Source organism: Falco biarmicus, chromosome 10 (assembly GCF_023638135.1).
Source record: "Falco biarmicus isolate bFalBia1 chromosome 10, bFalBia1.pri, whole genome shotgun sequence".
Taxonomy (NCBI): Eukaryota; Metazoa; Chordata; class Aves; order Falconiformes; family Falconidae; genus Falco; species Falco biarmicus.
The window spans coordinates 27,934,978-27,949,841 of NC_079297.1; the positions used below are offsets into that span (position 1 = coordinate 27,934,978).

The 14,864-nt window shown below is 38.9% G+C and overlaps 1 protein-coding gene across 4 annotated transcripts in view; it reads right to left on the reverse strand.

Moving 5' to 3' along the window:
- PARVA (parvin alpha) overlaps positions 1-14,864 on the reverse strand; it is a 68,796-nt gene that overhangs the window by 13,537 nt on the left and 40,395 nt on the right. For all 4 annotated transcript variants that reach the window (XM_056354514.1, XM_056354513.1, XM_056354516.1 and 1 more), the window contains 6 exons: positions 11,353-11,442; positions 11,184-11,254; positions 10,464-10,566; positions 8,372-8,512; positions 6,290-6,405; positions 890-948 (listed from right to left, as the gene is read on the reverse strand). In XM_056354514.1, coding sequence (XP_056210489.1) covers positions 890-948; positions 6,290-6,405; positions 8,372-8,512; positions 10,464-10,566; positions 11,184-11,254; positions 11,353-11,442 — 580 coding nt within the window. The remainder of the gene's footprint in view (positions 1-889; positions 949-6,289; positions 6,406-8,371; positions 8,513-10,463; positions 10,567-11,183; positions 11,255-11,352; positions 11,443-14,864) is intronic.

Sequence of the window (14,864 nt, forward strand, 5' to 3'; positions counted from 1 at the left end):
ACTCCTACTGAGAATCTGGATTATTCTGGAGTCCATCAGTATAATATCTCCTTGCTTGACTAAAGTCTCACGGGAGGCCAGATCTCAGATTTCCTACTATTGAACCAAATCAACGCACCTTGCCCAAGTAAAGAAGGCTTCCTCGTGTTGATTTTGTGAAATTTTTTCCCCTTTGCTTTAAAGATGCACTTTCCACATCAACTACAATACAATTCCAGCCAAAACAATGCTTGGATTGGGTTCTCAAGGACTGCAGCATTTTGCTCCAGTTGATACTTCATATAACTATTACACATAAGCAAATCGATAAAGATTAATAAGTCGTCTATGGTCTGGCTTCTCTCCATTCTATTTGAAACGAAGATATTCTACTATTGCTCTCTGTTGGTTTGGAATAACTTTTCGGTCATGAACTGTTCGGTGAGATGACATGTACAGGACTCACTACCATCATTTTACATTCACAAAGTCCAAACACCTAAAACCAGTCTATCGCACTCCTGTTTGAAAGAATCTAGTTCTCCATCAAATAAATACCAACATTAAAGAATGAAGCATTTTTGCTTGAAGGACTTTTGAATAAAATAAATAAGAAATATAATAAATACAGAAATAAATTAATAGTAGACAAAATAGAGATTATGTGTATTTTCACTCTCTTTTGTCCTGGCCTCCTTCTTTTAGATCCTCAGCTCTCTATTTCCTCACCCTTTTGTATTTTTTTGATGCATGTTTGCAGGTCTTGAAAAGGCTAAAATACAGTGACTGGCTGATGCATCGTCTTCCCTGGAACCCCAATACCAAAATCTAAATATCAGCAAATGTTTGAATTTCTGAGACGCATCTGTGTTCAATTACTGAACTGCTGGCAAAAGTGGTGTTGACATACTCAGTGTTACCAGTTATTTCCTCTTGGATTTGTCGAGACTGGAGGATTCCTTCTCGTTTCTGGGGAGAAAAAAAAAAAAAAAAAAAGAGAGAGAAAAAAAAAAGTAATGTTTAATGCTTAAGGTACAGTAAAAAATTATTTGTGATCCACAAACATAATTAGATGAGAAACCTGCAAAATAAGAACTTATTTTAAACAAACTTACAGTAATATATTATTTCACCTTGCAAGTATTTCAGAAAACTCTTTTCTACATTAATAAGAAACTTGAAACTCCACCTGTAGAAGGAAGTATTTCTTTTCCTTTCTCCATTGTTCTTAATTCACTTTTCTTTTAAAAGCCCCAATTCAGCAACACATTTGAAACACCCTAACACATATGCAAGTATTTTAGCAGAGGTATGTCTAGGTGAGTTGAATTGACCGTATTTCAATGAACAGCTTGGCAGATGGTGCCCATGTTTCCCTTCTGAAAAAACGTTGCTCCCAGGCTATCCGTCCTTTCTGCCCTGTTCGTGCACTTTCTTTTTTGCCTTGGTGTTTTCCTTTTCTGATTTCTCTGCACACAAAGAGCTCTATTTGCTTGTGATGGAAAACGAAAATGGTCTGTTCCAGACCCTAGTCACCTCCGTGTTAATCCACGCATTGATTCCAATGTCCTTCAGACGCGAGAAGCCCTTCGTGCATGGTGCTGAGTGGCCTGTGTCTAGAAGCTGTACACAAAATGGCAGAAGCCAACTCAAATGGTTGCTATTTCAGTCAGTTGGAAAATGAAGGAGTTTAAAAATTTGACATTGTTTCCAGTATGCTGATCAGTCATCTGGTGGCAGCGTAAATACCACACATATGTTTTGCCTCTTTTTGTGTTCTCTCTGTTAGTTCTATTCACTGGAATTAGTAAAATTTTGCAATACAGAAAGAAAAGTCAGGCAAACGCTGACGACTGCATGTACAGTCTAGACATTAGACTATTATTCATGATTCTTTACTCCCTGTCATACAAGGAAATGAGAAAAATAAATTTATGCTACTCCTAGACTTGTCTCTTATGTGGAAAAGAGAAAAGGAGAATAATCTTTTGGAAAAGTCCTTCCTGGCATGTGAACTGAGGCTGCTGCTTTTCCCTGCCTTGGAGATGATAGCACTTGAGGCAGCCCTTGGTGCATGAAGTGCTGAGGATTTGGCTAGGCTTCAGTCTATTACTTCTATACTGCATTACTAAAATATATGAGGATCAAACTTACTTTCTGCAAGAAAGTCATACATGGTACCCCCTGGGTCACTCCAGCCTGGCACTTGGAATAATCTCAACTGTACTTTTAGCCAGGCGATAGTTTCAGGAATTCCCCGTTACATTTTTCAATATATTTTACTAAATACCTTGCACATGGTTAAAAATGCATTCACGGAGGATTTAAAAATGCATTAAAAAGAGTGGAGTCCAGTGTGTTACATGCTGAAAGAGGGGGCACAGAACGGCTGCCAAGACATCTTCTGACACATACCTTGAAAGTCTGAAGAAAAACTACATCATTTAGGGCTATCTTCATTTCCAGCTTGTGCAGAAAGCAGTAAGTATTTGCACTTGAAGTTACAATCTAGTTCATGCTAGCTCAAGTTAGAATTCCACTCTGAGACTTTTGTTTATTTTTCCCTTTGCTGCAGGGTGAAAGGAAACATTTACTTCCTCCTGATGATGACTCTGACAAGCCAATGATTGCCTTCTGGAGCAAAAGCCCTATCACTCTTGTCTCCTGGAGGAGTTGAGCATCATAGCAACAGCAACTGTACTTCTCGATGGCCAACCGAGTGATCTGGGAAAAGAAAAAGCTTCTGGTACTCTGCCTTCCCTCTGCAACCTTAATCCTATTGTTGATGAAAAAAAGGCAGGCCATCAAGCCCTAGTTTTGTGCCTGGCATCTGATCACTAATATTACTGGAATTTCCACACTGCCCAAACATGACACGCATCTGCTGGATGCTTATTTGACCAGCACATGTCATGATAGATTTTCCAATACTTTTGATTTGTAAAAAGACTGGTGAAAAAGTCCCAATGGCAACAATCAGAACCGACCCTAGAAACACTACTCTAAGCGCTTTCTCTGTGAAGGCTGCTTCCCACACATCTTTTGCACTTTAAAAACCCAAAATTGACCCTAACACTGATGTCACCTGTTGTAAAGCTTGTTTTATACTAGACAGAGAACGACATAATATTCTTAAAAAAACAAAGAAGTGCTACTGAGGACTGAAACATTGTCCAGTAATGTTCCTTAAAGACAACAGTGGCTATAACTGAAATAACAAATGATAAAAATGAGTATCTATTATCTGAAAGTCACTGAGAAATGAGGCATGAATTAAGATTCCCCATTGCAAAGAAAAGCTGGATGCACATTCTAGCAACCACAGAAGACTTTATTTGGACAGGCTTGACGTTTTCTTCCCTCACAGCTGAAAGACTCCAGTAAGGGCCATGAAAGATCTTCCTAATCATATTTATCCTTTTAAATTGGCGACTACCAACATAGTGACTATACATCTGAAATTTGGGAATATGTCTAGAAATGGAAAGAGTGTCTTCATCTCTCTCCATGTCAGCTGTATGTTAGCAGTTTTACGTAACTGAGGGCCAACTGCCTAATTTCCCACACCAAGTCCCACTGTGAAAACCCTCCCATTACTTGAAAGGGTTTTGCCTATGTATTGTTGCTATCCATTTCACCTGGAGGATCATGCTTTATAATTGCCCTACCAAAATGAAATGTACCACTATTCTGGAGCTTAAAAGAACAAATACATTTATCACAGGTTCAAAAAAAAGACTTCTTGGGAACCTGGAGGCAATGCTGGGCAGAAACATTTCAGACCTTCCCAGGCAGTGGAACCAATGATCTCAGATTAAGCTTGCGATGTACGCGTTCTTCTAATCTCATTAATACCCTACAATAGTTATGTACCCAAGAATTGCTGTCCCAGTATCCAGAACATGCTAAAGCCATTCTGGCTGCTCTGCCAATGCATTCTTATACTAAATTACATCTCTTGCACACAAACAATCTGTCATTTAACTATTTGTGAATGGCATAAATAAATAAAAAGAGGCAAAATGATGGCAAGATCCAGCTCTCCACAAAAGCTCTCTCTTGTTCCAGTAGAAATTATCAAACAAAGCCTGGGCTTTCTTCAAACGTATTCATGCTATCAGTATGGAAGGAAAAGAAAATAATATAACAAAATAGCTACAAAAGATCCAACTATCACATTTTTTCCCAAATCAGCTTGTAACCCAGATTTCACATTACTCTCATTGCTAACAGCTTTTGTACAAAACAGCCAAGGGAAACAACCTTTCTTAATAACTGTGCTGATTACCTGTTGGGCAGGGGCACATATTTTGTTTCAGAAACATCTTTGTTTCTATTTCAATAAACTACGCCCAGCTAACACAGCAACCCTCCCATTTTATGTGTTTCTAAACCTAACAAAATCATGAAATGAATTCACAGTCTTCCTTAAAGAGTTCATAGAAGTTCTTAGTTCTTTTATTTTTCTCTTCTCTACTATTCCCTTTATCAAACTGTATAGAGCAGAATTTAAAACCAGCTACCACATAGTCTGTTAAGTTTCCCTAGGCATGACCTTATTTTACAGAACGTATGATGGTTTAGAACATGAGGCGTGCAAGTTTAAACACTAAATTAGGCTTTAGGATCTGCTGATTGTTGATTAAAACTTTCACTGAGTTCAAAGAGCAAACGATAAATTATACAGAACCGATCCCACAGGACACAAACGTCAGATTTAAAAAATAAAAAAACCCAGACCCCCACCATAAAATTAAAATGAAAAATGTCTCCAACACAATTACAGTAAGGATACTGGCCCCCACCCTCTGCTAACAGGAATCAGCATAACTCTGGAGTTACACTGATTTGCTTTCACCACGGATGGGGTCTGCAGGACTAAATCTTCTGCAACATAACTTGGATTTTATTCTGGAGCAACTGCTTTCTCTGCAATTCACTGGCGCCTGAGCTACAGTGGTGTAGCTAAGAGGCAAAGCAGTGAGCCAGATTCTCCCACTACTTATTGTTTTTAAATTGGTTTATCTGTGCCGACTTCAGTGGATTTGCTATTGTACTACATTAGCCTATTAAACAAGGGGACAATTGCATCCATTGATTTCAATGGGAATTTTGTCTGGACATAAGGAGTGACAGCAGAATGCAGGATCTGGTTCTTTATTTTAGGACTATGCTCTTTTTCCAGTTTAGTTTCTCATCCCAAAGCTGCCGTGACTGCTGCACCCCTGATTTCTTAAGCTGTGTTTGGTAGAACTTTGAGATAAACCAGTGTAATTAATATATTTATAATAGCCAAAGAAAAGTGCTTGAAAATTGTATTCCTCTGACATCTTAGACATGCAAGTGCAGATTTGCTGGGGTTCTCTTTCATGATCTGCAGAGAAAACTATGAAGCAGAATCTGAGAGTCAATGAATCATTATCAAGTGTCAGTGATATATCTTACCGGAGACTCTCCTTCAGATTCCTCCCTAAATTATGAAACTTTTCTGATATGAACAGTGGAAAAAGGAGTGGTTACTTTCTCAGATCTGTCCCAAAGATTTTCAGCCACATAAAACTCGAGCAATAGCTCTTTGCACCAGATACTTCATGGTAACATCAGTTAAAATGTATAAATAAAGACAGCTACAATGCTAAAAATAAAGGCAAAGTTAATTGGAAAGAAAGAAAAGCATATTCATCGGGAAAAGGCCAAATAAGATAGAGCAAGCACAAGTCCAACTGCAAGAAAAATGATGAGCAGAATAACATGAAGAGTTTGGATGGCTGAGGCTGTAGCAAGACTGACTGACACAAAAGATTTAGTTGACAGGGCGTTTTTTTGCATGCTTATGATAAAGCCAACGTTGTAATCAGACTAAATTAGCACACACAAGGCTGAAAAAGAATATTGTCACCTAACATGAATCTGAATGTAATAAACAGTGACAATTCATCATTCAGTGCCAAGAATGATTTGAATCTCTACACAAGTGAGAAGACCGTCAAAAATGGGAAAAAAAATAATTCTAGAGATCATATTGGGTGATAAACACATTCCAACAGTAATAATGCTTCATATATTTTTAATGTCAGAGTCTGGCCACTTCACAATCAAAATAAGATATTCTGAGCCACAGCTCAATCTGGGAAAGCACTTCTGCATTTTTCTGGTTGAAGCATTGTCAGCAGGGAAGACGCATGTGTGTTTCTTGTCAGCCAAAGAGACACACACATGCCCACCCAAACAGAAACTCTAGATGTATTTTTCAAGAAACCCATCCAGCAATTTCACAACACTACCAAGAGCTATTTAACACCTCTCTTACCTGCACAACAACCACCTGAATGGACACATGATCTGGGAGTCTGATGGGTGCTCGAAAATACTGTGATAATGCAACCAGAAGATGAAGTATTGCCACAAGACTTTTAGCATGAACAGCTGAAATAGATATTAAAAGCACAAGTTACAAACTGCAAAGTAACTAGAGCACATATTTTTACTTTTTAGGATGCAGGGATTATGGGACTCTTCTCCTCTTGCCACCTGGAGCCAGAGGGCACTTTTAAGACACCTCACCCTTACTGGTCTCCCCCTGTTCAACTGGTCATGCGAACGCAGCCCCGTCAGTAGTATGTGTCAGCACCAAAGCATTACTTTTTGCAACATGTCTGGATGCCACAGGCTTGTGTAGATGGAAATCCAAAGCTAATCCAAAAGCCAGATTTCATGTTCGGCAGTTTAAGTGCTGTCTCTGCATTCTCCTTGCCTTTCCTTTATTCCCTTTATTTCAATAAGGATTTATAGACTATCAGAAAGATATTTTTGTACTCATAACATGCACTTATTCATTTTTAAGTGTCACAATGTCTGCAGGATGATAAACGAGCCTATTTTGGCAGAAGCCTTAAGCAATAACTTACTAAACTCAATGACTCAAACATTCCTCATGAAGTTGTTATAGTTCTTGTTATTGAAGCTTTTTCACAGCAGGTTTCATATGGGTAGTTAACACTAACACAACTTACAAGATATCAAAAGCCATACTGTAGGAAATCCTTAATCAAGTATCAAACCATTGGCATGAAAGTGAATAATTTCTAGTTCTTATTATTGCCTTTCTTCTTCTTCTGTTTTGTTTTTGCATTTATAGTCTTCCCCAGAGCACTATTCCTAAATGATATTTGATAGCTACATTACAGTGCACTTAGTTTTTTGTACTTGAACTACCCAATAACGACTACTTTACTTCCCTGGTAAAGCAGGATCCAATGCATTAAAAAAATCCTTCTTCATTATCTTCCAATGCAAGTCTCAACTATGCCGTGGAGATACCCGCTCATATAAAATGCAGCACTGCTGACAAATTTTGCTGGGGTGCCAGTGGTCATGGATGAGGTGCTTTAGCAGAATACTAAAAAGACGTCTGTCTGCCTAGCACCAGCATGTGCTACAGCTGGCTCCAGCTGCTGCTGTCTATCTTTACTTTAGCTCTAAAACACATGTAAAACATTAAATTAAAACTAGAAGTTAAATTGTCAGGCCACTCTAAACACCCTGCCTCCAGCTGCATTACAGAGAATGGAAAAAACCTGAGGGGAGGTTGAAAAGAGATGGGGACAGAAAACTCAGCGGGACCACACGAAGGGGAAAGTCAGAGATGCCTCATGTTCACCCTTCCTCCCTCGAGCTATTTCTCTCCCTCTCACTAATTTGTTGGATGGAATGGGAAACAAAACAGCTCAGCTCAAGGCAGGTATAGGAGACAGGGAAACTGCTAGATACTGGTCAAGGCATTCACCCGTGTGAAATGATTCGGGTTACCAAATTTAAAACAGATTAAAAGAGGCCTAATTTTCTACAACTGATGATAACCTGCTTTCTGCAACACTTATGTACTAAAATGACTTTTGTTGGGCCACTGAGGGCATTTCTATTAGTTATTACTATATTCATTTTTAATACAGTAGAACAAGGAAGGGTACAGTCCTAGTCTAGATGACAGTTTTGTAATCCAAATCAGTGGTTCAGATTTAGCCTTAAACAGAAACATTATTCATCTCTATGTTGCAAATTTTACACAACCTAGGGCCTAACCTTCCTTCTGCCCATTTATGCAAGTACTTGCCCATTGCAACAAACCAATTTAGTAACAGAAAACTTCAGTCCATATGCATACCAGTATAAGAGCAGAAACACCATACTTCGACAGACTCTGAAAAGACAGTTTATTTAAATTGGAGGATGAGCACCAGTAAAGGGATCTGGAAGTGCCCTGCAGACCAGCTCCTGCCATAAAACCAGGTTTCAGCCTTCCCTTATCATTGGGTATTCCAGAATTCCAGATAGCAGCTACAAACTCTCGCCTGTCAACAAATGAGAACAGCACAGAAAACACACAACTTACAGTCAACATTCCATTTAATGCTTCTTGGAGGGAGTTTAAGGGTTTCATTGATCTTTTCAAGCACTGTCTGTAGCTTCTGTTTCTGAGCAATTTCAGACTGAGTAACTTCAGCAACATTCAGCTTTTCACTTTCAAGTTTCTCTGAAGAGGTAATAGAAGAAAAAACAGAAGAAAAACCATTGTCAGCTCCACAAAGAACATAAAGACATTCCATGCACCCAAGTGTACATTCAAGAGATATTAGAATTCCTAGTTTTAAAATTATCTGGTTTTCCTTCCAGAGCCACTTTCCTCCACACTTCTGAGCTCCTGAAGATACAGCTCACATTTTCTTTTTATTTACCTATTGCCAAGGGGAAGCCAAGTATTAATGAAAACCACACTACTGGCTAACAAATACTTGCTGCAACTCCCTTCAGGGAACATCAGACTCGGAGGTAAGGCCCATTACTTCTATTGCTACTGCATAAAGGGTATTCAGTACGCAAGTGGCTTGTACAGCAGATCATCAAACCTAGGAAACAAGGTATCAACTTTAAGGAGACTTGTTTCATCAGCCTCAGCCTCCTGGCTTCTCTCTCAGACTCAGGACATACAAAAAATGTTACTTGGCCCGTTTGTGATAAAAGTGAAGTAACACCACACTCACAGAGATGGAGAATGCACCCAAGAAATGAGAACAAGTATTTTGAGAGGTATGAAAACAACTAAAAAACCCTGGGTAATTTCTTTCTATGAAACCACAGCCCATTTCTGCACTCAACACTTGCAATAGATTTTAAAATACTCTATGAATTGGTTTGTTAATAATTAGTACAGATTGCTAGGTATACACAAACATGGCTTAATGCTTACCATTAAATAATAAGCAAAGAAAATTTAACAGTGAAAGCTCCCTGATAACCAGAAACAAAATGCTTGGTTGCCTATCCATTTACTTCTATGTAAGAAAATCTTCTTAAGAGGTAACTTCTTAAGCTATATCTTATTTGGTAACAGCTGATCTTGTTCTCATCAAAGCCAACCAAGGCTCTTCCCAAAGAGAGTGAGCCTGAGCTACCAGCCTACGAATCCTGCCATGGAGAGACTGCTATCTCCATGAGTTTCTTGTGCCTCCACAGAAAATCAGTCTGTGCATAGTCTCACAACAAGACCAAAGTCTTCAGTTAGCATAAAAGTGATCCACAGGGAATTAAGAGTAATGGAAAAGATTCCACTGAAATCAATAAGTGCTGGATCAGTATATGCATATTTAGAGTCAGGCTGTATCTGATATGCATTTCTGGGGTTTGGGTAAAGTCACTGGAGGGCTGCCCATGAGAATCAAATTGCTCAGTCTGGAGCATATCCAGTCCATCACCATATAGTCAATAGCTTAACCATTCATAGAGAGGAATAACCTGTGTAGTCTTATTAGAAGTGCTCACATGATGTTTCAAGATTCATTTAAGATACTGAAAAGAAATTTACTGGAGACTTTATGAGCTGTAATAACTAAGTAAATGGCTTCCAAGCCAACAGTTAAAAAAGCACATGCCAGCTCTGCATTAGCAGTTTCTTTTCTCTATCTGTTTCTCAGCTGAAGCTCAGTTTGCAATCCACTGGGTACCATTACCTCAGTAACATTAAAAGCCAGACATCAAATCAGAAAGAAATTCCAACTTTCCAGAGGAACTCTGCGATGTGAAGAAACTATAGTATGGAACCAGCAGAGATTAAAAACATCCACCGTTGTACTGAAAATACCCTTGCCTTCAAACTTACTTTCCACTTGTAACACGGTTAAGTTTGTACAGCACATATGCGGATAATAAATTTAAACGGAGTGAATACTGTTGCCAAGACAAGAACCCTCCCTCTCTAGCACCCCAGGTAGGCTTTATGCTGTTCTCATCAACTACAGAACACTACACATTGCACTGTAGCTATAAGGATTGTGTGTACAGCCTATTGCTCAAGGGTCTCATAACACACTGCTATTTTTATATCACTTAGTGGCATATGTAAGATGATACTAAGGCTCCTAAGTAGGAACCAGTGATCCACTTACTTACAAAGTGCCCCAACAGCATGCACATACATTTTTTCTTACCAAATAATTTCTGCAATACTTGTCCATCATACAGGTCTTCAGCCAAGTCTTTCACAATAATCCTCTCTCCAACCAACACATCATTAATCCAGTCAATTAATACCTATATGGGAAACACAAATTTGGCAGTATTATACACTATTCATTTGCAATTTAAAACACATGTCATTTTGTACAATGATGAAAATAGTTAGCAGAAAGAATACCAAATTTGCAATGGCTCAAAATATAATCAGTCTGAAATACCATCAGAAGAGAACAGGAAGGACTCTTCTAAGGTGGCTGTGTCAGTGCACCGTAAGATCTAGACAAATACCTGATTGATGCAGTGCCTTCTGGAGTGTAATCCGTCCTTTGCTTTCGGTAGTATTTTAACATTTTATTGTGAAGCAAAAGGTGTTGAGGTTGATTCTAATGAAGCTTCCCGCTACAGTTCCAACCCCAAGAATCACAAAGACTATGAGGGAAGTCAGTGTGATCTTGGATTGGGAGTAAGAATCTGGACTCAAGATTTTAATCCAGATTCTTAAGACTCTCTGTGCCATACCTAGAAAGAGATACTGCAACAAATGACCTGCCCATTTCACTGAGATGTACACACAATGTAGTTTCATTTAATTAATATCTAAACAGTGCTTTGAAATGTTCAAATGAAAGAAGTGGGGAAAGCATTAAAAAATAGTTTCGCTTTCCTTAAAGTGTTTACATGCTTTTTATTACCTTCATTAGTTCTTGTAATTTTGGGTCATTTCTTGAATTTGGATCAACCATTGTTCGAACTTCATTTTCCTCTAGAAGGTTTAAAAAAAGATGTTAGAAACTATTACAGACATGACATTTTATTTTACATCAAGCTTTTATGTTGAGATGTAAAATTGTTGTGAATTACCTAGCATAGTGTCCTCAGGGTCTAGTTCAAATGGAATTGGACTGAGAGGTAAGTTAATGGCATTTATTCCTTCTTCCTGTAATTCAGATACTAGGAAATAAAAAAAAAGAGCTTGGTCAAATTTCAATTCAATTTTACTTACTATTTCACTCTTGCTAAAAGTAGCATTAATTGTCTTAATTTCTTTACAAGAACATGACTCTATTAGATAAGCCACTAGGTGGAATTACAGCAATAAAATACAGCTCACAAAAAAGGGAGGCCTAGCTAACAAACCTTTATTTGTACGAGTAGATTTTTCATGGACAATGATACTGGAATCAATGCAACTTCCTCAAATCTTTTGCAGGGTAAGGCCCATTTGTCCTCAAACTTTAAAAAGCTCACTTGCATTTTAATGGTCCTGACATTTTAACACTAATGAATCATTTTAGTGGAGGGAAACTATTATTGCTCTCAGCTATGTCATCCTTGCTCTGGACATGCTTCAAGTTTAGCTAATTGGGAAGAGCTGGGCCTGGCTGTACATTCACGCAGGAGCTGTCAGAAGGATAAACTGTTTAGAACTGGAGGTGCAGTTGCAGCACATGGCTACCTCCATCATTCAAGTCAGAGACCAGCTGGAGCAGACTGTGGGACGCTTCTGGCCTCTGTTCTTGGCCTTTCTTTAGCAGAAACTACAGCAGCAGGACGCAGGTGAAAGACAATGAACCCTCAAAGGTACTGCCTTAGTGTAGAGTTCAGACCAGGTTGAGGAAGAACTTGGACACAGGAATGGGGAAGTAGTCCAAAATCCCATAGTTTGGAGATGCCCACAGCTGTCAGGAAATATGGACAAGTTTTTACTCAGCCAGAGTCCCCTAACGCTGCAAAAATCAACGTTCTTGTCATACACGCTCTGAGAGCATAGGAACAAAGATATCCTGAGAAGTGTAAAAGCAGTCCTGCCGCTAGTGCTGTACCAGGTGCAGCTCAGAGCAACTTCATTCATTCCTCTGGGTGACCCAAACTTTAACAGATTGCAAAGACAACTTCCTTCACTGCCCCAAAATGCCTCTGTAACAGAAGAGAATAAACACAAACGAGCCGATACAATAATCCAACCACTGTGGGAGAACACACAGCACTGCCCAGGGAGGGTACCCCCTCTGATGATCAGCCAAGTTTGTCTCTTGCTCTATCATCAATAAATCAGTACACACCTGACTTACCGAACCAGGCAAGAGCCTGACCATCTTACGAACAACAAGTAATGCTGTTCTGACTGCTCGTTTTCCAGTGTACAGACCTTTAGCAGAACTGGTTGTTAGCACTACCTGTTCCAGTCGGAGTTTAAACTTAAATAATTTAATTCAATTATCCTACATGTGTCCTAAAGATTCAGGTAGCTGTATACACCTTCTGACATGAACTAAAACATATGGGTTTTGTGCAGATACAGATCCACCATCTAACGTTTCAGATTTATTACCTGAAGCTTTCCTCAGTTTATTTTGAAAATTATAGAAACAATTTAGGTTCAGAGAAAACAGAAAAGTACAGAATGACAGTAGAGATCTTGTGTTTTGTCCCTGGCCCTGTGACTGTCTCTGAGTTAGCTTTTGAAAAACAATTTTACCTCTCTGCCTTAACTTCCTGGCTGAAATAAACAGCTAAGTTTCACATGAACACTGTGATAATTAGTCAGTTGGTGTGATAACAGTACTTAAAACTTTCCAGGTATTTTCTATGCCTTGTGAGATGTTTTGTGCTCTGCCAGATGAAATGCCTGTGCATGTTTCAAGAATCTGTGTAGCTGTATTCAGGCATCTATGTAAGGTTCATAGCAATAACTGCTGTTAGAATGCTTGTTACTTTTAATTGTACAAAAATAACTGAAAAATCCACTCCCTTAAATACTGAAACACTAACTTTGCTCCATACACTCACCCTGCTTGTGTATCTGTAAAATACAAATACTGAACAGCTCTAAAGAGTCATAAAATAATGTTGACAATAATAGTTCCCTCGATTGTTGTATATCCTCTAAAACTGATGGCTGAGAGCAATGGACCAAATTAATCCCTCGTGTAACTCCACTGAGTTCTGAGGAGTTATAGCAAGGATGAATTTGGACTAGCATATACAATCTCAGGAACTGTTTACACTTAATGGCAATTTTTTGAACGGCTAGCACTCCTTAGAGAAAATCACTGTTGGTTTTATTAACCTCTTTGATTTTTATTTTTTCCCCCATTTCAGTTCAAAATGGTTATGGGCATAAAAACATTAGTGGATAGAAAATTTCCATGCAGAGGTCTTTCTGATCTGAAATGTTTAGTTCATGGAGAACTTCTGCACAACGGTTCCTGGGCAGAAAACGTTTTTTTCACATCAGTCCCAAGAGGGAGCATAGTAAATGAAAACTGTTCAAGCAAACTTGCTCCACGGAGCTCTCCTATCCTGAAGGGCTGGATGCTCTGCTTGGGCAAGACACACCAGAAGAAGCAGTCTGCTTATTTTCCTAGAGAAAGACAGTGGGAAAAGCCTTTGGCTCCTCTCTCCAGGGAGCGACCCACTGGCAGAGCTCATGACACTTCTCCAGCAAGACTTGGGTAGACCTTTCCAGGCTGAATGTTTTGCAAGGCATTCTTTACAAGGCCCACTGAATGTCCCCATATTTGTCCTCCAATGCGCACCGCTATTACATTCTACTTTTGATAACCTGACCATCATATCATCAGAGTTTCTGAAAATAAAGCAAACAAAAATCCACCATATCTTTGCACGGAAAAGAAACAAAAATACAAATAAAATAATAATAAATATACAGGAGAAACTAATACATTGATCTGTTCTAGAATACATTGCAAGTGTTGTATTTATTGTACAGCTGGAGCTAAGTCCTGCTTTGCTGTACACAGATATACACGAGTGGTGGTCTTGTTTCCCCCAGGCAGCTCACCCAAATTGCATACATTTCTCACACCTGCCCGAGCCATTCGCAGAACCTACCCAACATGCCTCCAGATGACCCAAAGATCCCAGATGGATCCAGTTTGCCAGAGAGGACAGCTCCTCCTCAGCCACTGCATTCTGCAGTGCGCAACCAATGCCCAAGGTTGGTATTAGTCCCATAATAAAGATTCCTCCTGCCCTCCCATCCCCTACAAACTGAAAACACGATGGAGAAACCCTGAGCCTGACAGCATCTTTTTCATTTTTTCCCCAATACTCAAAAGATTTAACTACAGATTAATACCACTGCTAAAAGGAGCAGGTAAGAACATGCACTGTATCAAGTTGTATGGAAAGAGAAAGAAAATGTATTATGTAGTATAGCCTCACTCTCTAAGAATTTCCATCAAAAAAGTTCCATGACAAACCACTATTATATCCTTAGGTGTTTATAGAAGAACCACAAAAATGTGATTGAGGTTAAGAGTTTGCATACCACAGTTTCAGCAGAGGAATCCATTTTCCAGCTGCTTTTCATTAATTTGTTTTAATTAATTTTCATGAAAATCACTCTG